The sequence below is a fragment of the Rattus norvegicus genome, chromosome 11 (assembly GCF_021556685.1).
Source record: "Rattus norvegicus strain SHRSP/BbbUtx chromosome 11, alternate assembly SHRSP_T2T, whole genome shotgun sequence".
Taxonomy (NCBI): domain Eukaryota; kingdom Metazoa; phylum Chordata; class Mammalia; order Rodentia; family Muridae; genus Rattus; species Rattus norvegicus.
The window spans coordinates 22,353,836-22,377,388 of NC_141544.1; the positions used below are offsets into that span (position 1 = coordinate 22,353,836).

Genomic DNA, 23,553 nt, shown 5'->3' on the forward strand with positions numbered 1-23,553 from the left:
ATTCCCAAAGTTCAAACCGACGGCTGACTGACTGTAGCTTAGTAAATTCTTGAGTGTGGTCAGGTAAATGCCAATACACACTAACTTTCTGATAGCATGTGAACAAAGTTAGTGTTTGTTGGTTTTAGTCTTCTGAACAATAGGTTCAGACACTGTCTGAGTAGTGCTAAGTATAGCTATTAAAGTATTAGGTATCAACTATGAAAACAGTATTAAAGCAGTATGTCAAACGGTTACAAAAGTAGTGTCCCCCTTTTTCAGTGTTATTCGGACTTATTATGGTATCCCTTCCCAATATAGAGTTCTTGGGCAATTATAGGCATCAGCACTGTGGCAACCATACTTCGTGACTTTTTATTGACCTAGTTAATAGTGCATGCTCATGCTTTGTGTGAGATTCATGATGATTTTATTTTTGATCCCGTTTGTCTGTCGATCTATCTCTCGATCTCTCGATCTCTCGATCTATCTATCTATCTATCTATCTATCTATCTATCTATCTATCTATCTATCTATCTACCTATCTGTCATCTATCTGTCTGTATCACCCTTGTAGCAGATTTTTTCCTCATTCAATTTATTGAAACATTTAAGCATATTAAGTGAGTAATTTTTTACAGAAGGTTAAGTCAGTTAGAAAACCACAAACTGTACAACCTGATATTATAAGGCACAAATATTCTGGAGGCAAAATCCCATATTTATTTCAGTTTCACCAGCCTACTAACTACTTCAGGAGCTTGGCTAACACTGCTTACCTTCCTTAGTTTTCCCAGGATCTCTTCCCTATTCTGACTCATCCCGAAGCTTAATAAGTGGACATGGGTGGCTTCTGCCAACAGTGCTTAGACTAAAGTGAGGGCTCTGGAAAGTGCTGTTCACAAAACATTGTGGGATTTATTTCTTCCATTCCTAGAATATTCTTATGGTTTTACTTTCTCTGGATGCTTTACTTTCTCTTTTACATTCTCTGGATGCTTGATATGCTACATTTTATTTCAAGGGAAATAGTGTTTATAAAATTGTGTGTGTGTGTGTGTGTGTGTGTGTGTGTGTGCGCGCGCGCGCGCTGCATGCGCATGATATTCCAGCTGGTTTGAGATGCATATTTTCTTTACTTTCTTGGTTGGATCAATGTACTATACAACTAAGAATTAGGAAGCTTGGAGTATGGGTTAGATGCTGTTAGACCTGGATGTGGCATTTCAATTTTAAGAAAAAGAAACCACAAGCCTCCAATGCCTGTTTTCCTTAAGGTTATATGGCTGGTGTTAGGTCTAGGGAATATGCCGTTTGGCTCATTAAAATATCTCTGCTTTGTCTTTTATGGTGAGTATACAGTTTTTGACAGCATTTAAGTAAAGTTTCATTCCTATCAAAAGACAGAAAAGTATGCACGATTGTTTTTAATCTGTTCATTGGTCCGGCTAAATTCATCATAAGACCAAGATTTGAACAGGATTATTATGGGAGCTTGGAATTGCCTCTCACCAAGTTGGATGGCCATGAACTCTCTGGGGCCCCGCAGATTGTGGTCTGCTAAGTAGAGGACCCAGGGCTTCAGTCTCTAGTGTATACGGATTGCCGTTCCTGTGGGATTTCCAAACAAGGAAACCTGAACACATGCGAGCACATTGCTATTTGAGCCAAGACTGTTGAAACATGAAGTCAATTCTTTGTAGAAATCAGTAGCCTAAGACTGTGTTAGCTCGTGTTTCAGATTACACAAGAGAAAATAAACTGAAAGGTCACTTGAACAGTTACAGCGCTGCCCTTTTCCGCAGTAATCAGCTGAGCATGTAGCAGAGACGTGAACAGGAGCGTGACTCGAAAGAGGGGCTGGGAAAGAGACTGGCAGCTTCTGCTTGTGACAATTCCTGGTGCTCCCTGGACTGACCAGATGGGCCATCTCCAAGGGTTTACCTTCAGTAATTCTGATTTATTGCAGTCAGAGAATCTTTTTTTTTCTAGGTAGGCAATCATGTTTTCACTTTGCCAGAAGACTCCAAGAATTTTAATATTGACCATTAATCATACCTTAGTAAACTGCAAGGACAATACATTATTAATTTGCTCAGGACCATGAGACAAGGCACAGTGATTAAAATTAATTTCTACCTACATTTTATTAATTTATTATAATTAATTAATCTGTTTAGAAGTCAAAATATGTTTGCATTAATGGCTATATAGTAGGTGTTTCCCTGTGTTTCTTCAACCATGTATATAGCATTTACCTTCAATAAGTAGAATTATAACAATAAATATTTTATAGTGAAAAGAAGTGAGTTCTAGATGACTTTTTAAGCAATATCAAGTGGACCTTATTTAGTAATTATGAATTAAATATGAATATTTCACTAAAACGTGGAGATTTTAGACCTGAAAGGATTTCAGCAGTGGTTTCTGGCCTTCCCTTATGTATGGCTGTGTGCCAGGATTAGGAAAGAAAAGCAGTGATTATATAGTTTCCAACACTATGAACAAGCAATGCTACCTGTTAAAGGACAACAGTTTTCAGTGGACTTCCTTTTTCTTCCTCCTAAAAATTTTACATTATTTTGGTATAAGCAAGGGACTATTTTTAAAAATAAGTTTGACTGTATGGTAATTATGAAAAATTATTATTTAGATAACATTTGTTTCACAATATCAGAAAGTAAGACTTTAACTCTTTGTTGGGGTCCTGTGCTTTTTATTTATTTTATTTGTGTGTGTGTGTGTGTGTGTGTGTGTGTGTGTGAGAGAGAGAGATAGGGGGAGGGAGGGAGGAGGGGGGAGAGGAGGGAGGAGGAAGGATGAGAGGAGGAAGAGGAGAAAGAGGATGAGGAGGAGGAGAAAAAGGAGGAGGAGGAAGAGAGACACATAGAGACAGAGGGGGACAGAGACCAGGAGAGAACCCACGTGCCACAGGAGCGTGCATGAGTGCCACTATACAGAACATGAGGTTATCTGTTCTCTCCTGCCACCCTGTGGGACCTGGAATCAAATTTAGTTCAAGGTTGGCCTCTGAGTTTTGTCACTGACTGAGACATCTCACTGCCTCTGAATAGGAGCTGTTAAAAGTTATATTTTGGAATATAACATTTGTTTTATAATTGAATTAATGTTTTGATTTTGGAAAGCTAAAATCATTATAATAGAATTGTTTAAGATTTTTGTGATTTGACATTTCCTGTTTCTTTTTTATTTTTTAAAAAAATATTTATATTGGTTTTCAATTCAGGATCTCTCTACATATTCTCCTGAATACTGGGATTAAAGGGATACACTACTACACCTGACTTTCTGCTTCTTTTAAAAATATCTTTCTATCTTAATTCCTTCCTTCCTTCCTTCCTTCCTTCCTTCCTTCCTTCCTTCCTTCCTTCGTTGCTTCGTTCATTCCTTTCTTTTTTCTTTTTTTAGGAAGGAAATAGGAAATACTATAAAGGAATCTGCAGATAATCTTGTATAGTCAGTATATTTTATCTTATATCTTAATAAAGTATTGCTTTTTCTGTGTTAACCTCAGATGTAGCAATCTTCTTGAATACTTTTTATCATTCTAACAGTGCGTTCATTAGTTATTTTATGGAAAAGCTTATTTCGGTATATTACCATTGTATATTTAATACATAGGTTTTCGTATCACAGTTTCAAATTATTTATGCTGTGAAGATGAAGGCTTTTGTTTTAAATTTGGGCATATTCCTAGTCTGGATTCTAACTTTATTCCATCAACATTGCATATATATCATGGCACAGAATATGTACTCACTAAAATCTCCAAACTGAGTCCTTACTATGTTTCAATATTTTAGGTGCTTATAATAATTAGATTATGGAACAGATATTTTCCCTGTCTTTGTGAAATTTACATTCTGACCAGTTCTTTCCCTTTCTAAAAAATCTTTTAAAATATGTGCATGAATGCTATCTGTATGTATACATGTACCTGCTCCCGCCTGTCACTGTGGCACATGTGTAGATCCGAGCATAACCTTTGGTATCTTTCTTCACCTTGCTTTTGTTTGAAACAGGATCTCTCTTTGTCCCTAAGTAGTCGAGGCTAGCAGTCCAGTGAGCTGACTGGGATCACTCTGCCATAGTTTGCCATGTCTGCCTAGGATCTGGTGCATTCCATAAACACACTATCTGACTAGCCTTTCTGTTTGTTATAGAGATGCAAACTCAGGCTCTTAATGGAGCACAGCAATCCTGTTAGCAGCTGAGCCATCCCTGCCTCTGTCTGCACTTTACCTAGGGAGAGCATTGCTTCCTCCTGTGCTGTTTTCACACACACATAGTCTTATCTCTTCTCAGCCACAGAAAATAGATGCTCAGCAAGTGTATTAGAAGCAGGTGACTACTTGCCTGTCACCTCTGCTGACATGGTTCCAATCTGCCATTTCCAGGTAAAAGTCAAGAGTGTATCTTATAGTGGAAGATTGGAAACATTCCTGAAATTGAAATGGAATGTTAAAAATTCATGCATTTCCCTCGACGAGAGACACTGAAAAACAAGGAATCCCGTTGAAAAATAAGGAACCATATTGGTATAGTCCTTATAAAGCTAATATGGACAGATAAAATATGGAGTTCTGTGAGCAATGATTTTGTTCATTATCAGAGGATGAACTAACAGGACTGTCTAGTCTTAGACTTGAAACTCTAAAGCTGTGAGCTAAATACATTTTCCCTTTACAGACATTTTGACTTAATTTAGTTAAAAGTAATTTTGACAATTGATACATGTAAGCAATATTTGATGACCATATTTATCCCCCACACCTCCAACTCTCTCTTATTCTCCTTTCCCTTCCTGTGTCTCCTTTTATTCACAGCTATTGCCCTTCCTGTTTTCACTTTGATTGTTGTCTGTGCAGGTGTTGCACAGGCCTAACCCTTCTGTTGCTCATTTTTGCTTTGGAAGACACATGCAGAAGGCAGTGTTCTGTACTGCTTTTCTCTGTCATCTGACTTTAACAGTCTTTTCACTGCTCTCTGTGATGCTGCCTGCCTTTGTAGAGTATACTATAGATATCCCAATTATATGCAGTTATAAACAGCCACTTACAGATATCCGTTTATAGATCTTTTTTTCTAAAGTTAGCTGCCCCAGGTCTTTTGTTACAGTAACATGAAGCTGACTCATGCCAACATGCACTATAAAGTCAAAGTTTAAATTATTTTCAATGATTACTTTTGTATAACAGAATTCCAGTGCTTTCAACTTTTTTGTTTAATAAAGATTTCATTAATTTATAGACCCATAGTAGCAAACATCACCCTTCTAATTATTACTCTTAAACATTTCTCTGCTAATTGTGGTGGTGTATCCCTATGATTTCCAGCATTGTGGAAGGTGAAGTATTGGGGCTTTATTTCTTGTTAAACATTTGCATTTGATTGAGGGACACAAAATACTCATTCTAAAGTCTTTTTTTTTCTTTTCGTCTTTTCAATTTTCTTTATTACTAGATCTCATTCTACAGTCTTAAGCGGTTAAATATTGTTTGGCAAGGTCAACATGTAGATACTTCTGTGTATTGTGGATCTTTTCCCTATAAAAAGAAAATTTCTGCTAAACATCTATATTAACTATTTTTTTAATGTTGCTGTAAGAAGACATTATGACCAAGGCAAATATAGAAAACTTATTTTGTGCTTATCGTTTCCGAGGGTTGGAGAGCATGACAGCAGAACAGACAGAGCATGTCTGAGGCAGCCGGAGCGACAGGACACAGAGGGAGCCCTGGGAGCTTCCAGAGGCCTTAGAGGTCTCAGAGCCCGCTCCCAAGACACATCTCCACCAATGTCACATCTCCTAGTCCTTCCCAAACAGTTCTGCCAACTGAAGTCCATTCAAACATAGGAGTTTATGGAGGCCATTTTCATTCAAATCAACACAACACCTGAATCAATTTAATTGTTGACTCAATGCTTTTTGTCTTTTTTTTATTGGATATTTTTTATTTGCATTTTGAATGTTATCCTCTTTTCCAGTTTCACATCCATAAATCCCTATCCCATTCCCCTTCCCCCTTCTTGTATGAGGGTGTTCCCCCACTCATCTACCCAACCCTTCCTAACTTCCTGCCCTGACTTTCTCCGTCACTGAGGTGGGTGTAGGGGTGTCAAGTCTTGGCAGAAACAAGGGCTTTTTCTCCCATTGGTGCCCAAGAAAGCCATCCTCTGCTACATATGCAGCTGGACCCATGGGTCTGTCCATGTCTACTCTTGGATGGTGGTTTAGTCCCTGGGAGCTCTGGTTGGTTGGTATTGCTGTTCTTATGGGGTTGCAAACCCTTCAGCTCCTTCAATCCTTTCTCTAACCTCTCCAGTTGGGAACCCATTCTCAGTTCATTGGTTGGCTGTGAGCATCCTCCCTATATTTGTCATGCTCTGGGAGCGCCTCTGAGGAGATAGCTATATCAGGCTCCTATCAGTGTGCACTTCTGGCATCTGCAATATTGTCTGGGTCAGGTGGTTGTGTATGGGCTGGGTCTCCAGTTGGGGCAGTCTCAGGATAACCTTTCCCTCAGTCTCTGCTCCAAACTTTGTCTCCATATCTCCTCCTATGAATATTTTTGTTCCCCCTTCTAAGAAGAACTGAAGCATCTTTACTTTGGTCATCCTTCCTCTTGAGCTTCATGTGGTCTGTGGATTGTATCTTGGGTAATAAGAGCTTTTGGGCTAATATTCACTTATCAGTGAGTGCATAACATATGTGTGTTTTTGTGATTGGGTTGCCTCACTCAGGATGATATTTTCTAGTTCCTTCCATTTGCCTATGAATTTCATAAAGTCATTGTTTTTAATAGCTGAGTAGTACTCCATTGTGTAAATGTACCACATTTTCTGTATCCATTCCTTTGTTGAGGGACATCTGGGTTCTTTCTAGCTTCTGGTTATTAAAAATAAGGCTGTTATGAACATAGTGGAACATGTTTCTTTGTTGTTGATGTTCTTTGGAGCATCTTTTGGGTATATGCCCAGGAGAGAATAGCTGGGTCCTCAGGTAGTGGAATGTCCAATTTTCTGAGGAACCTTCAGACTGATTTCCAGAATGGTTGTACCAGTTTGCAATCTCATCAACAATGGAGGAGTGCTCCTCTTTCTCCACATCCTTGCCAGCATCTGCTGTCACCTGAATTTTTTTATTTTAGCCATTCTGACTGGTGTGAGGTGGAATTTCAGGGTTGTTTTGATTTATATTTCCCTGATGACTAAAGATGGTGAACATTTTTAGGCGTTTCTCAGCCATTTGATATTCCTCAGTTGAGAATTCTTTGTTTAGCTCTGTCCACCATCTTTTAATAGGGTTATTTGATTCTCTGGAGTCTAACTTCTTGAATTTTTTTTATCTATTGGATATTAGACCTCTATGGAATGTAGGATTGGTAAAGATCTTTTTCCAATTTTTAGGATGCCATCTTTTCCTAAGGATGGTGTCCTTTGCCTTACAGAAAGAAGCTTTGCAATTTTATGAAGTCTCATTTGTTGATTCTTTTAATATATATTTTTTTATTTTTTTATTTTTTCGGAGCTGGGGACTGAACCCAGGGCCTTGTGCTTCCTAGGCAAGCGCTCTACCACTGAGCTAAATCCCCAACCCCCATTGATTCTTGATCTTAGAGCTTAAGCCATTGGTGTTCTGTTCACGAAATTTTCCCCAGTAGCCATGTATTTGAGGCTCTTCCCCACTTTCTCTTCTATTAGTTTGAATGTATCTGGTTTGATGTGGAGGTCCTTGATCCACTTGGACTTAAGTTTTGTACAGGGCAATAAGAATGGATGGATTTGCGTTCTTCTACATGCTGAAGTCCAGTTGAACCAGCACCATTTGCTGAAAATGCTATCTTTCTTCCATTGGATGGTTTTAGCTCCTTTGTCAAAGATCAAGTGACCATAGGTGTGTGGGTTCATTTCTGGGTGTTCAGTTCTATTTCACTGGTCTATCTGTCTGTCTCTATACCAATATGATACAGTTTTTTATTACTACTGCTCTGGGGAGGATGGTTATTCCCCCAGAAGTTCCTTTATTTTTGAGTATAGTTTTCGCTATCCTGATTGTTTTTGTTATTCCAAATGAATTTGCAAATTGTTCTTTCTAACTCTATGAAGAATTGAGTTGGAATTTTGATGGAGATTGCATGAATCTGTAGATTGCTTTTGGCAAGATTTTTACAATATTTATCCTTCTAGTCCATGAGCATGGGAGATCTTTCATTTTCTGAGATCTTCTTCAATTTCTTTCTTCAGAGGCTTGAAGTTCTTGTCATACAGATCTTTCACTTGCTTGGTTAGAGTCACACCAAGGTATTTTATATTATTTGGGACTATTGTGAAGGGTTTCCTTTCCCTATTTTTTTCTTAGGCTGTTTATCCTTTGAGTAGAGGAAGGCTACTGATTTGTTTGAGTTAATTTTATATCCAGCCACTTTGCTGAAGTTGTTTATCAGGTTTAGGAGTTTTCTGGTGGAATTTTTGGGTTCACTTAAGTATAATATCCTGTAATCTGCAAATAGTGATGTTTTTACTTTTTTTCTCTCCAATTCGTATCCTTTTGAGTCCCTTTTGTTGTTTTGTTGTCTGATTGCTCATAGCGAGAGAGTGGACAACTTTGTCAAGTTCCTGATTTAGGGGATTGTTGAAGCAAGTTTCTCTCCATTTAGTTTGATGTTGGCTACTGGTTTACTGTATATTGCTTTTACTATGTTTAGGTATGGGTTTACTTGAATTCTTGATCTTTCCAAGCTCTTTTGCTTCAAAGAGCCTTTTCAGTCTTTTCCTGTTACCTGTTAAAAATTCTTCTCGAGCCACTACCTTTTTTTAAAAGATTTATTTAATTATTTAACGTATATGAGTACACAGTAGCTATCTCCATGCACACTGGAAAAGGGCATCTGATCCCATCATAGATAGTTGTGAGCCACCATGTGGTTGCTGGGAATTGAACTCAGGACCTCTGGAATAGCAGTCAGTGCTCTTAACTGCTGAGCCCTCTCTCCAGCCATTGAGCATTTGTGCTTGCTTCTTCCCTGGATAGATAATTAATTTCCTCTAGGAAGCAGAAAACAGAAATCAAATCTCATAATCTGAGCTGCTGAGAAAGGAACTTCCCCTAAGAGTTTCTTATTTCTATGTTCATGCATAAGGACTTGATTGTTGAAGTAAAAATAAAAAAATTGATTGGTGGCTCCAGGTACCAGTGAGTTTCCACTCTGAGGGGGTCCACAGGAGCCAAGGGATCCAGCTGTTTCTCTGCCGGCTGCTTTCCCACATTCTCCGTTATGTGTCGTTACCAGGCCTGACACACATTTAGTTCAGAGGGCTTTTCTAGCGTGGTACCATGCCAGGCTAGCCTGAGGCATGCTATAGCCTAGTAAGGCTTCTAGAACTGAGACAGCTTGTCTCTCCACTACCAGAAACTGTTCATATCCCCTGTAGTCTGGTAAAATCAAAGCTCTAGAAACTTATAGTTTAACAATTAGATTTATATGTTAAATTCTCAGTCTACAATGCAACCACAGAATAAATTCACTGCCAATTAATAAAGATAGAAACCGCCCATCTAGACAAGAAAAAAATGACCTAGACCACCTGGATCGGAATCATCCTTCTCTGTCTCCATCTTCCTTTCCTTGCTCCTCGTCCCCTCTCCTTCTTAGACTTTTCCCTTGCCTATCATTCCTTCTCATCTAATGATAGACTTTGCCTTATCCTGGGCCCGCCTTGCTGCATAATGACATCATCCTACACTTGAGCATGTGTTCTACATTTTCACTTAGGTCTTGAACTCTTCTTTAAGATACAACTGTGCTATTCAGAACCTTGTCTGAAATTAGAGCATCAATATGAATATAGGATCTGATATAAGTCATTATCCTGGGGATCAAATTTTAGTCAATTCCCTTACCCCTCTCCACATTCCTATTTTCTTTTATTTCCTTAGAGTAGCCTCTCTATGGGTTTAATTCATTCAATCAATTTTGTCTTTAACTCAGATTTTACCCCAAACCTGTATATTACAGTCATACTGAGGAATACCGAGACCATGCTATATGGTCACGTGTGTTTATTTCTCTGGAATAGATTCTCAGAGACATTTGGAATTTGGGATCAACACATAAATATTCCCTAATTAACATGTACATTAAAGTTTAACCAGGTCTTACAAATGAAAGGAAACTGCTATCTATGATTCAAAGACTAGTGCCATTTCCACTTGGAGGAAAGGTGCAGCCAGGAAGCATTGAGTGTCTGCTGGCTGCTGTGGGAGGACCCCACTGTGCCTTTATTGATCCCCATGACCTATGAGGTTTCTCTGCATTGAACAGGGGCAGGGAGGGAAGAGAAGAGAACTTTAAGTGGCTTATTCAAGGTCACATACAGAGGCTAAAATAATGAACCTGGACTGATTCTTTTTAGAGATGAAGCTGCTGTTATCCTGTGTGTTACTTCTAATTGTAAGATGAATAGCATAGGAGTAATGCACAGGCTCTGTCTTCTTAAGGACAGATGATTTTAGTTTGAGATGTTATTGAAGATACCTCTTGGGACCAATCGAGTTACATCCTATCGGTTTTCTTTTCCTGATCTTGAATAATGTACATTTATGGGCCTCTATTTTTTCCTTTTTTTTTTAAAGGTTAATTGATATAGGTTGCATCCAATAGTATTTACAGTAATTTTTCATGCCTGTTCAAAAGGCTCGGTCCTGTATTAACATCATAATATAGTTTTGGTTACCAAAATTTGACCTAGTTTTTAAGCATCCTATAAATTCATTGAAAAGATATTAAGGGAGCCGACTGTAGCTTGAGAGGGCACAGGCATGATGAGCTCTCTGTACCTCCAGGCACTTCCTTTTCTGAGCCATAGTGATTTCAAAGTGGAGTGTGCATTCCAGTATTAGAAGCTAAGGGGCTGACCTTGAGGGGAGGCAAACTATTTGGTGAAAGTAATAGAGTGCAATAATCCTGTTTCCATTTGAAACTTTACCAAATGGAGCACTGGAACAGTATCGTAGCAAATTTATAAGAATGATTAGAAAAAAATAACACCTTAAACCTAAGAATGTTTTTAATCATTCATATGTAGATTAACAATGAAATAATGATATGTATTTAACCTCTGGAAATATGTGTCTTTTAAAAAATACGTTAGTATTTTTATTTTTATTATGATAATTTATTTTTTTGACCTAAATCCTGATTGTTTTTTGCTTGTTGCTTCATATCGTTTGGTCTGTTTGTTGCCTGATAATTCCTTAATGGCATTTGCTTTAAATCATTTTCCTTATAAATGAATTTCATCTAAAAAGGGTCCCCAGGAAAAAGAAATGCACACGAAGAAGTACATACACTAGTATATGAGTCTTTTTTTTTTATTTTCAAAAGAAACTTTTCAGGTTTAAAGAGGTTTTGTCTTTATTTTTTTGTTTGTTTTGATTTTTCTTGTATCCTGTCAGTTCTGCAACCTGATTCCTTTGCCTGGATCATCATGTTAAGTATTTTGAAGTGGTTGCTACCATTTAAATTCACAGGAAACTGAGATTTTTTTTTTGGTCTTGAGTAAAGTGCCTGAAATAGAGATCCAGGCTCGCAGTGGGTCCAGGGCTGCTCTCCTCAGTGAGCTCTGTCTTCTTGTCGCTGCTACCCCTGTAAGGCAAACCTCAGTAGCATGTTTGTGTCATCTTGTGTTTTGTAAGTGTGTTCAGCGCCTCATCCATAGGCACCAAACCCTCAGAGCTTTACTAAGGGGGCCAGTGTGTGTCTCTGGGGAAGGACTGTGGCGAATTAGAGTCTGGCATTCTCTGCACATCAGCCCTTGTTTGACCGTGTTCTTTCTTCCTAGAGAAGAATTGTAATTTTTTTTGTCCCAAATCCTGATTTCTTTTGTTAGTTGTTTTGTATTGTTTAGTCATTCTATTATTTGATTATTACTTAATGGGATTTGGTCTGAATTAGAGCAATTCTTGCCATTTACTGTGTGAATATTTTTGTAAGTTTATTTAACTAGTTTTCCGTTGTAGACAGATCGTTTCCCATAGTTTGGTGATAAAACAGCGCCATGATTATATGTCTAGGTGTTCTTACTTTTTGTGGAAAATATCTAAAGAATACATTTCTAAAATGGAAGTTACTTGAATAAAGCAGTTTTGAAATTTAATTAAAGGATATGAGATTATTCTAACAAAGAACATTGAGAATCCCCATACTCACCCCAGGTATATCCTGTCCATACTGGCTGGTCTTGCAGTAGGGAATGGAACAGAAGGTTAAGATTTGGACCTAATTGGTTTTATTTATTTATTTTCATTTCTCTGTAGTTAATGTTTATAATTTTGATCATATTAGAAATGACTGTTGTCAAAGATGACATTTTAATGGCAGGCTTACAGGTTGCAAACGGGTTATTAGATATGCAATTTTTTCTTGCTAATTTGCAATGCTGTCTTATCACTTATTAGTGTGATCTCAGCCCATTACTATGTCAGAAAGCCAGGTTACTTCCAAAGCCTCATTTCACACGGTTTCAGTTCCATAAATCTAGGTTTATAAACATAGTTTTATATACCTAGTGAAATTCCTGTGAATGTTATATAAGAATGTTCAGCTCATTTAATATTATAAACCATTAGCAGCATGGGCAACTGATTTTTTTAAAAAAGTATGACTCACATTTTATAAATGAAAATGAGAGCGTTGTAAGGGAGGCTGAGGAAAGGAACTGCCAAGGACTAGCCTTGACTGAGAGAGGGCCCTGAGGAAGGCGTGTTTGGGAGTGGTCAAAGAACCACTAGGGGTCTACAAGCTCACAGTTCTGTGCTCTGCTTTACTAGGCTCTTGGACAGCTATGCAGATAGCTCAACTCTTGCAGAGCACAGCCCAGCCTTTTATTTATATATCCATTCAATCATTGCCCCAGGTTACCTTTCGATTATTCCTGGAACCAGACACTTATCTGTCCCCATTTCATTCCTTAGTCTTTATTTATATTTGAATTCTGTTATTGTCATATAGTGCCTTAGTTCACAAATTGGGGTCAGTTTTAAATTCACTCACTGTTTCTTATGAAATGTATACAGATTCTGTCTGGTAAACTCTGCTCATCTTTTGTTTGTTTGTTTTGTTATCTTCTCAGATTTTGTATATTCCCTGTGTGTATTTCCATGTAGTCTCACAATATCTTTCTGGGAATTACTATCTCTCTAGGCCCCATATTTACAGGAGATACTGGAGAGAAAGTCATGCTACAGTTCTGACACCTGTGCTTTTTGCATGGAAGATCCGTGTGCTGGCTAGGTTTATGTCAGCTTGACACAAGCTAGAGTCATCAAGGAGGAAGAAGCCATAGTTAGTGACTGATGTGGGAGGACTCAGCCCATTGTGGGTGAGGTCTCCTGGGGCTGGTGGTCTTGGTTTCTATGTGAAGCTGAGCAAACTCTTCCATTGGCTTCTGCATCAGCAACTGTATCCAGGTTTCTGCCCTGTTAGAGTTCCTGCTTGATTTCCCTCAGTGATGAACAGTGATTTGGAACTCAAATAAACCCTTCCCTCCCCATGTTGCTTTTGGTCATGTGTTTCACGTCTACATTTGTAACCCCAACTGAAGGACCCTAGTTCTTACTGAAGTGTAAGTGCTATTACAAAGCTTGGCCTGGCAGAAAGTTGGTAGGTTTGGGGTTCCTTTGAAGGACCCTAGGTGCTTTTGCCAGCCTCACATCCACTGCCTCAGGTCAAGATTAGGCCAAGTACCAGCTTCCAGCCCCTGTTCAAGGCTAGGCCAAGTTCCATTCTCCACTCACAGTTCTCTGGAGGAGCAGGGACATTCTTGAAAAACCGCAGAATGTCTTGATAGGCACCTGATGCTCTGGTCCCAGATAGAGTTTCAGTGCATATCATATGCTTGCTAGCCAACAGAGTCAAAAGTTAATATGCAGAGCTAATAAGTTTAAACTGTAACCTTGCTGATATAACTTGTACCCCTAAAAAGTATAAAAACTTTGTTATAGCCATTTAGGGTTGCCTTCTAGTCACTCGCCATGGATGGCTGATTGAGGGTCGACCCCTATGTGCTGGAAAAATAAACTTCTTGCATTTGCGTTGAACTCTGTTCTTGCGTCTCACTTGGGGGGCCTCACAGTAGTTAAGACTCACTTCGAGTCTTACAAACGTAAGACAGTTTACTTTGTGCATTGTTCCTTTATTTTTCTGGTTCCTTTTGTCAAGTTTGCATCAGATGTAAAGATGAATTAGTGAAAGGAAGTAGAGGTGTTGTTGTTGTTGTTGTATTTATGTTTGAATGCATCAGGAGTGATTCTGGGATCCTGAGGATCTAGAGGAGCGTCAGGAGCAGCCAAATGCTTGCTGTGCCTATCTCAGTTTGGGAATCGTCAGTTTCACTTTATGCCTACTGGCTTTTGTGATTGGACATGGTATTGTTCTTTCAATGGTCAGATGATTTAAAGATAGACAAACTACAGCCCACAGATCAAATTCAACCCGCCCCCACCCCACCATAGTTTTAAAGACACAGTTATCGGAAACAAGCAAGCTTTTCATTAACATATTATTTGTGACCTCCTTCATACTTCAGAGACACAGTTGAGTAGCTGTGAAAAAGAGACTAGATGTCTGCCAAAGTTTCTGCCCTATAACAGCTCTGCTGAAAAGTAATTTTATTTTTTTGCTGATTTGACTATGTTACTTTCTTTTCATTGGAAGACAAAATTTCTAACTTCTTCTCTTTCTTTTGTGCTCTTTCAAAGGTATAAGAAGTTTAACCAGGTTTTGCATGACATTGGAGAGAATGAAGGTGGTATTGATAAGTTCTCCAGAGGCTATGAGTCATTTGGCATCCACAGATGTTCCGATGGTGGCATATACTGTAAAGAATGGGCCCCAGGAGCAGAAGGAGTTTTTCTTACTGGAGAATTCAGTAAGTATTTTGAAAGCATTGAGGGTATTAATATTTTATTTTTCTGTCATGAAGACTTAATTTGCATGTTTAATTATATTAATATTAATGATTCAAATAGTTATCTGACTTTCCAGCTAATGTCATAGTATTCACTAAATATTTTACTTCATTTGGTCTAATTGCTTCTGCTATGCAATACATGTATTCATGAATCTTTACTTTCTAGAATACAGTACACAAAAATAACAGGGTGTGAGAAAAATAGTGTTAGAAAGAGGACTGTAAATTTACTCAACATTGCTGCAGTGTCCTGACAAAAAAGACATAATATTGCTAAAAATATTGGCATAGGTAATCTCAAGAGCTTTTGCAGTTAGTAGCTGATATCACATTTCTTGGATTTTTTTTTCAGTCTTTTATTGCTTCTGAGTCTTCAGTAAAAGTAGACAGTCTACTACATAGGGACCTCGATCATTTAGATGCTGTTTTTCTTCATCATCTTCATCTTTCTTTTCTTTTGCCATCCCTGCATTAGTCAGAGTTAACACTACAAGCAAAGCACAATATTAAGAAATAAGACTTCTTAGCTTGTAGTCTAATAGTTGGAAGGAGAACCAAAAAGGAAGAAAAGCCTCCCAAAACAAAAATGTACCAAGTAAAGCCACCCTCAGCCCCCAAGAAAAAATCCCTTGTAAGAGAGCCTGCCATGCTTTATTCTTGGAGAATAAGCAAGTACTAATACACAAGAAGGGAGAAAGCTATGTTTTGAAAATGAAATAAATGGATCAAACAGACATTGTCAAAAAGTCTTTGATATCAGCAAAAGGAACATGAAAATGATTATAATCTTTAGTACCATAGAGGAGTATAATGCTTCAGATTTGATATTGTCGGGCAAGAATGTTTTGCATGGTGTATTAATCTATTCCAGACATTCTGGAAATGCCAAATGGATAGGGAGAGAAAATAGACTATTATCAGGGGAAAAGGGCACAAGGGTACTATCTGAAAATGATAAAAGTATTTTAAACCACAGTTACTATGCTGGTGTATTAGTTCCTTTTTGTTGCTGCGTTACAGGCCATCATCAAAAATGACTTTCAGCACAAAGAGTTTATTTGGTGGTTTATGGTGGTTTGAATAGGTTTGCCCCTCATAGACTCATGTGATTACTTGAACCACTATTAGGAGGTGTGGCCCTGTTGGAGTAGGTGTGGCCTTGTTGGAGGAAGTGTGTCTCTATTGTGGGAAGGGGAGCTTGGCTTTGAGGTCTCCTATGCCTAAGCTCTTCCAGTGTGGAATCCTGCTGCCTGAGGAATACAGTCTCCTCCTGGCTGCCTTTGAATGAAGATGTAGAATTCTCAGTTCCCTCTCTAAAATCATGTCTGCCTGGATCCTGCCATGCATCTCACCAGGATGATGATGGAGTGAACCTCTGAACATGTAAGCCAGCTCCAATAAACTGTTTGCCTTTATAATAGCTGCCTTGGCCATGGTGTCTCTTCCCAGCAATGGCACTCTAACTAAGACACAATTCCAGGTGGAGAGTCCATATTTATGGGGGAGGGGTTGCAGCAGATGTCTAGAGTAGGAACATGAGAGATTGCACCTTCAATCACAGGCAGAGAGAAGAGCAGAGCAAGAGCGAGGATGAGAGGGAGGGAGAGAATAAATTAGAAGAGGGGTGAGGCTATGAACCTCTAAAACCTGTCCCCGGGAATGTACTCCCTCCATCCTTCAAGTCTGATAATTCCTCAGACAGCACTGCTAACTGGGTTCCAGGTGTTCAAATATGTGAGCCTATGGGACATTTCTCATTCAAACCACCATCGGTGATTATGTGACTGTATGTATTAATCAAACTGTATAGAACTATAAACAGAAAGTAGTTTTTTTTTCTCTGCATGTAAGTTATAGCTTAAAGAAATGTACAAAGCCAAGTGTGGTCATCCAGGCTATCTGGATCTAGGGATGCTTGAAAATCCGACTGGAGTGGCGAAGGAGTAAGCAAAGGTAGAGACGAGATTCATGCACAGAGAAGCTGGGGTCAGGTGGGTTATACGTGCTCTCGTGGAGTGGTGTCAACTGCTGCTGCCACTTGGGCAGTCATTATGTTTGTTCGGTACAATGCAAGGTCAGGCTGCTGTCCTCCAGGAGGAGGAAGCTGCAGTTGCTAGGTTTCATGCACGTTGGTCTGTCGTTGGCCAGCACCTCTTCTTGCCTTTGTTGCCAACATTTACACTCAGACCAGAGGGAGTCTTTGCCAGTTGCTCTGAGCCTTACTCATATGCCCTGTCCAGTTTCACATGTATCTGAGACATTCATTCTTGACATGACTGGCTCATTTGAAAGAATACAGTCACTCAAGACTTCACTAGTTCAAGACTCTACTCATTCCCTACAGCGTGCCTTTAAGTCCAGCATTTAGGAGATAGAGGTTGAAGTTCTTTACGAGTTCGAGGCCAATCTGGACTACATAGAGGGCTCCAGATCAGGGATATATAGTGAGACCTTGTCTTGAAAATCAAAAGAATAAAAAAAGTCTTTATCAGACGTCTGAGGTTTCATCAAAAGCAGTACTGTCTAGGAGAAATAAAATTCATTACCCTTGTATAATTCAAGATTTTTCATAATAGTATAAAGTACAAGAACACTTTAATGAGTTTTTATAATATTTTGTATAGCGAATGTACTAAGGTGTTATCAAATTAATATATATTAGTTTTAAAACTCATTAAATGAGATATTTTTATCCTCATTTTGTACTGTTTTTGAAACCTGATGATGGCAAATTTGATCTCAGATGCTGACATTTCATGAGGAATACTTAGCACGTGTTTTGATTTAACAAAATTGCCTGTTAACAATAGATTCACAAACCTGGAATTTTTTTTCCACTTAGTTAAAATTTTCTCAGTAAATGACTTGAATAACAGCTTTAAATATTAAATTTAATAAAACAATAAAATGAATGGAAATGAAATTAGTGTAAAATTCAGTGTCTCAGTAGTATTAATTAACCTCATTTCTTATTCTCAATAGCCATATTTGGTACTGGATCTCCTATTAACATTTACTTTTTTTTTTTTTTTTTTTTTAATTCCGAGCTGAGAATTGAGCTTTGGCTCTCATCCATGCTAGGCTCAAAGCTATGCTTCCTCTTCTGCTCCACCTACCCTGCACTCAATTTTATCTAAGTAGAAAGCTATTTCCATTCTTTACATTGTGAGTATTCATTGAGAGGATTCAAGTTTAGAGCCACCCCCCACGTATTATTTTGCATGTGTGTTGGAATGTGTGTGCGTGCTTGTGAAGGCTAGAAAGTTTGTTGTAGGAGTCGAATCTTTTCTACCACTTGGGTCCTGGGACTGCTACCACTTAGGTCCAAAGGATTGGTGGCAAGCTTTCTTACCTACTGTACCTTTTTACTGGCCCTCAGGTTAAATTTTATATATCATTCCTACTTCCAAATGTGATGTAAGAATTTCAACTAAAATGATACTAGTATTTTATTCTCTGTTGTATTTACAAATAGAATAGTTTATTATAAATATCAAAATATAAGTAAGAAACTGTACATTTTGAAATTATAGTTATTACAAATGTTGATTTATTAAAGCTACCAGTGGTGTTTGAATAATTAGATTTAAAATGTGTAAGTACTGTTTTTAAGTTAAGTACACACAACTGTTAAAAGCACAACGATTCAAAGGTTTTTTTGTAAAATGAAATTAAAACTATGTGACACATATTTCAAAAAATGCTTTTCTTTTTGTTAGTGTGTGTATGTGGTGTGTGTGTATATGTGCGTGCGTGCGTGCGTGCGTGTGTGTGTGTGTGTGTGTGTGTGTGTGTGTGTGTGTGTGTGTTTCTCAGAGGACAAGTTGAAGGAGTCTGTTCTTTCCTTCCACTCTGTGAGTTCCAGGGATCTAACTCAGCTTGTCAGGCTGGGTGACAGGAACCTTTACTTAGCCACATTGCTCTGTAGTCATCTGTATTTTAATGTGAAGAAGTCCTGTGTTAACTTTTTCCTTTTGTGTTGAATTGAGTTTTAAAATCCCACCTTTTATGAAATTATACTATCTAATTTTAATGCTTTTCATATCCTGGAGATAGCATTCACCCAAACGATATTTGATCAACCAAAATTTGCTTAATAGTTAAGGTAGCTAGGACCATTACATCTAATAAGTAACCTCATTTTTTAAATTGCAGTAGGATATCAATACGAATTTTAATTTGTGATTAAAAGCAGTCAAGACTAAACACTACTTTAGAGATATTTAAAACTCAAACCAATTATTTTTTAGTAAGTGGGGGAGGATAATGTTTTTTCTCTGCACTCCATTACACGGTCTCAGGTCTTCCTTTGTGTGAGGTCGTAATTGCCTTTGTCACTAAAGAGCTGGGCGTGGCAGTGTACACCTGTGGTTCTAGATGGAAAGTCTTGAGTCTCTGGATCATTTCCTGAGATACTGTCTCCAACCATAACAACAGCACCAACAATAACAGGCAACGGTAACACCTTGATGTAGTTCAGTGGGAGCTGCCTTGGCTCCTTTGGTGTCTCTGGATGAAGTCTCCTGCACTGAATGAGACTACAGTCATCTGGGATCTGTTTTTTCCTTCTACCTTAGGATCTGGGGAATCAAATTTAGGTACTCAGACTTGTATAACATTCAGCTTTACCTGGGAGCCATCCTGCTGGCCCGCCACCTGTGTTCTAAAAACTTCTTGACAAAAGAACTTCCCAGTTTACAAAGTACATTTGTTTTCTTTATTTGAGGGAAAGTAAGACAATTTTTTTTTTCATTTTCTGCCACTCATTTTTAACGGGCACCCTTGTAGGCTGCTAGCGGGTGTGGTAACAACCCCAAAATGGTCCCCGCAATGCTGTTTAGCATGGGAGTATTGCCTTGCCAAGGATATTGAAGTCACTTTCAGTTTGGAAAGGTTTTTGTTTGGATTTCATGTTGTCTTCCTAATTTTATGCACCGTCTAAAATCGATTCCAACGTCTCCAGAAGGATAGTTGATGCAGCATCACAGTTTCAGAGGCACTGACCGGAAATGCAGTGATTATGTAGATTGGTTTATAAGTATTTTATTTTTTTTTTTATTTTTATTTTTTTTTATTAACTTGAGTATTTCTTATATACATTTCGAGTGTTATTCCCTTTCCCGGTTTCCGGGCAAACATCCCCCTCCCCCCTCCCCTTCCTTATGGGTGTTCCCCTCCCAACCCTCCCACCATTGCCGCCCTCCCCCCATAGACTAGTTCACTGGGGGTTCAGTCTTAGCAGGACCCAGGGCTTCCCCTTCCACTGGTGCTCTTACTAGGATATTCATTGCTACCTATGGGGTCAGAGTCCAGGGTCAGTCCATGTATAGTCTTTAGGTAGTGGCTTATTCCCTGGAAGCTCTGGTTGCTTGGCATTGTTGTACTTTTGGGGTCTCGAGCCCCTTCAAGCTCTTCCAGTTCTTTCTCTGATTCCTTCAATAGGGGACCTATTCTCAGTTCAGTGGTTTGCTGCTGGCATTCGCCTCTGTATTTGCTGTATTCTGGCTGTGTCTCTCAGGAGCGATCTACATCCGGCTCCTGTCGGTCTGCACTTCTTTGCTTCATCCATCTAGTCCAATTGGGTGGCTGTATATGTATGGGCCAAATGTGGGGCAGGCTCTGAATGGGTGTTCCTTCAGTCTCTGTTTTAATCTTTGCCTCTCCCTTCCCTGCCAAGGGTATTCTTTTTCCTCATTTAAAGAAGGAGTGAAGCATTCACATTTTGATCATCCGTCTTGAGTTTCGTTTGTTCTAGGGATCTAGGGTAATTCAAGCATTTGGGCTAATAGCCACTTATCAATGAGTGCATACCATGTATGTCTTTCTGTGATTGGGTTAGTTCACTCAGGATGATATTTTCCAGTTCCAACCATTTGCCTACGAATTTCATAAACTCGTTGTTTTTGATAGCTGAGTAGTATTCCATTGTGTAGATGTACCACATTTTCTGTATCCATTCCTCTGTTGAAGGGCATCTGGGTTCTTTCCATTTTCTGGCTATTATAAATAAGGCTGCGATGAACATAGTGGAGCACGTGTCTCTTTTATATGTTGAGGCATCTTTTGGGTATATGCCCAAGAGAGGTATAGCTGGATCCTCAGGCAGTTCAATGTCCAATTTTCTGAGGAACCTCCAGACTGATTTCCAGAATGGTTTTACCAGTCTGCAATCCCACCAACAATGGAGGAGTGTTCCTCTTTCTCCACAACCTCGCCAGCATCTGCTGTCACCTGAGTTTTTGATCTTAGCCAATCGCACTGGTGTGAGGTGAAATCTCAGGGTTGTTTTGATTTGCATTTCCCTTATGACTAAAGATGTTGAACATTTCTTTAGGTGTTTCTCAGCCATTCGGTATTCCTCAGCTGTGAATTCTTTGTTTAGCTCTGAACCCCATTTTTTAATAGGGTTATTTGTTTCCCTGCGATCTAACTTCTTGAGTTCTTTGTATATTTTGGATATAAGGCCTCTATCTGTTGTAGGGTTGGTAAAGATCTTTTCCCAATCTGTTGGTTGCCGTTTTGTCCTAACCACAGTGTCCTTTGCCTTACAGAAGCTTTGCAGTTTTATGAGATCCCATTTGTCAATTCTTGATCTTAGAGCATAAGCCATTGGTGTTTTGTTCAGGAAATTTTTTCCAGTGCCCATGTGTTCCAGATGCTTCCCTAGTTTTTCTTCTATTAGTTTGAGTGTGTCTGGTTTGATGTGGAGGTCCTTCATCCACTTCGACTTAAGCTTTGTACAGGGTGATAAGCATGGATCGATCTGCATTCTTCTACATGTTGCCCTCCAGTTGAACCAGCACCATTTGCTGAAAATGCTATCTTTTTTCCATTGGATGGTTTTGGCTCCTTTGTCAAAAATCAAGTGACCATAGGTGTGTGGGTTCATTTCTGGGTCTTCAATTCTATTCCATTGGTCTATCTGTCTGTCTCTGTACCAATACCATGCAGTTTTTATCACTATTGCTCTGTAATACTGCTTGAGTTCAGGGATAGTGATTCCCCCTGAAGTCCTTTTATTGTTGAGGATAGCTTTAGCTATCCTGGGTTTTTTGTTATTCCAGATGAATTTGCAAATTGTTCTGTCTAACTCTTTGAAGAATTGGATTGGTATTTTGATGGGGATTGCATTGAATCTGTAGATTGCTTTTGGTAAAATGGCCATTTTTACTATATTAATCCTGCCAATCCATGAGCATGGGAGATCTTTCCATCTTCTGAGGTCTTCTTCAATTTCTTTCTTCAGTGTCTTGAAGTTCTTATTGTACAGATCTTTTACTTGCTTGGTTAAAGTCACACCGAGGTACTTTATATTATTTGGGTCTATTATGAAGGGTGTCGTTTCCCTAATTTCTTTCTCGTCTTGTTTCTCTTTTGTATAGAGGAAGGCAACTGATTTATTTGAGTTAATTTTATACCCAGCCACTTTGCTGAGGTTGTTTATCAGCTTTAGTAGTTCTCTGGTGGAACTTTTGGGATCACTTAAATATACTATCATATCATCTGCAAATAGTGATATTTTGACCTCTTCTTTTCCGATCTGTATCCCTTTGATCTCCTTTTGTTGTCTGATTGCTCTGGCTAGAACTTCAAGAACTATATTGAATAAGTAGGGAGAGAGTGGGCAGCCTTGTCTAGTCCCTGATTTTAGTGGGATTGCTTCAAGTTTCTCTCCATTTAGTTTAATGTTAGCAACTGGTTTGCTGTATATGGCTTTTACTATGTTTAGGTATGGGCCTTGAATTCCTATTCTTTCCAGGACTTTTATCATGAAGGGGTGTTGAATTTTGTCAAATGCTTTCTCAGCATCTAATGAAATGATCATGTGGTTCTGTTCTTTCAGTTTGTTTATATAATGGATCACGTTGATGGTTTTCCGTATATTAAACCATCCCTGCATGCCTGGGATGAAGCCTACTTGATCATGGTGGATGATTGTTTTGATGTGCTCTTGAATTCGGTTTGCCAGAATTTTATTGAGTATTTTTGCGTCGATATTCATAAGGGAAATTGGTCGGAAGTTCTCTTTCTTTGTTGTGTCTTTGTGTGGTTTAGGTATAAGAGTAATTGTAGATTCGTAGAAGGAATTCGGTAGGGCTCCATCTGTTTCAATTTTGTGGAATAGTTTGGATAATATTGGTATGAGGTCTTCTATGAAGGTTTGATAGAATTCTGCACTAAACCCATCTGGACCTGGGCTCTTTTTGGTTGGGAGACCTTTAATGACTGCTTCTATTTCCTTAGGAGTTATGGGGTTGTTTAACTGGTTTATCTGTTCCTGATTTAACTTTGATACCTGGTATCTGTCTAGGTAATTGTCCATTTCCTGAAGATTTTCAAATTTTGTTGAATATAGGTTTTTATAGTAAGATCTGATGATTTTTTCAATTTCCTCTGAATCTGTAGTTATGTCTCCCTTTTCATTTCTGATTTTGTTAATTTGGACGCACTCTCTGTGTCCTCTCGTTAGTCTGGGTAAGGGTTTATCTATCTTGTTGATTTTCTCAAAGAACCAACTTTTGGTCCTGTTGATTCTTTCTATGGTCCTTTTTGTTTCTACTTGGTTGATTTCAGCTCTG

General features: G+C 38.6%; 1 protein-coding gene across 1 annotated transcript in view; it reads left to right on the forward strand.

The window, feature by feature from the left end:
- The window catches only part of Gbe1 (1,4-alpha-glucan branching enzyme 1), a 262,662-nt gene that overhangs the window by 36,589 nt on the left and 202,520 nt on the right, over positions 1-23,553 (forward strand). Inside the window, 1 exon segment of the mRNA NM_001100502.1 lies at positions 14,763-14,932. Within this exon segment, the coding sequence (NP_001093972.1) occupies positions 14,763-14,932 (170 nt within the window).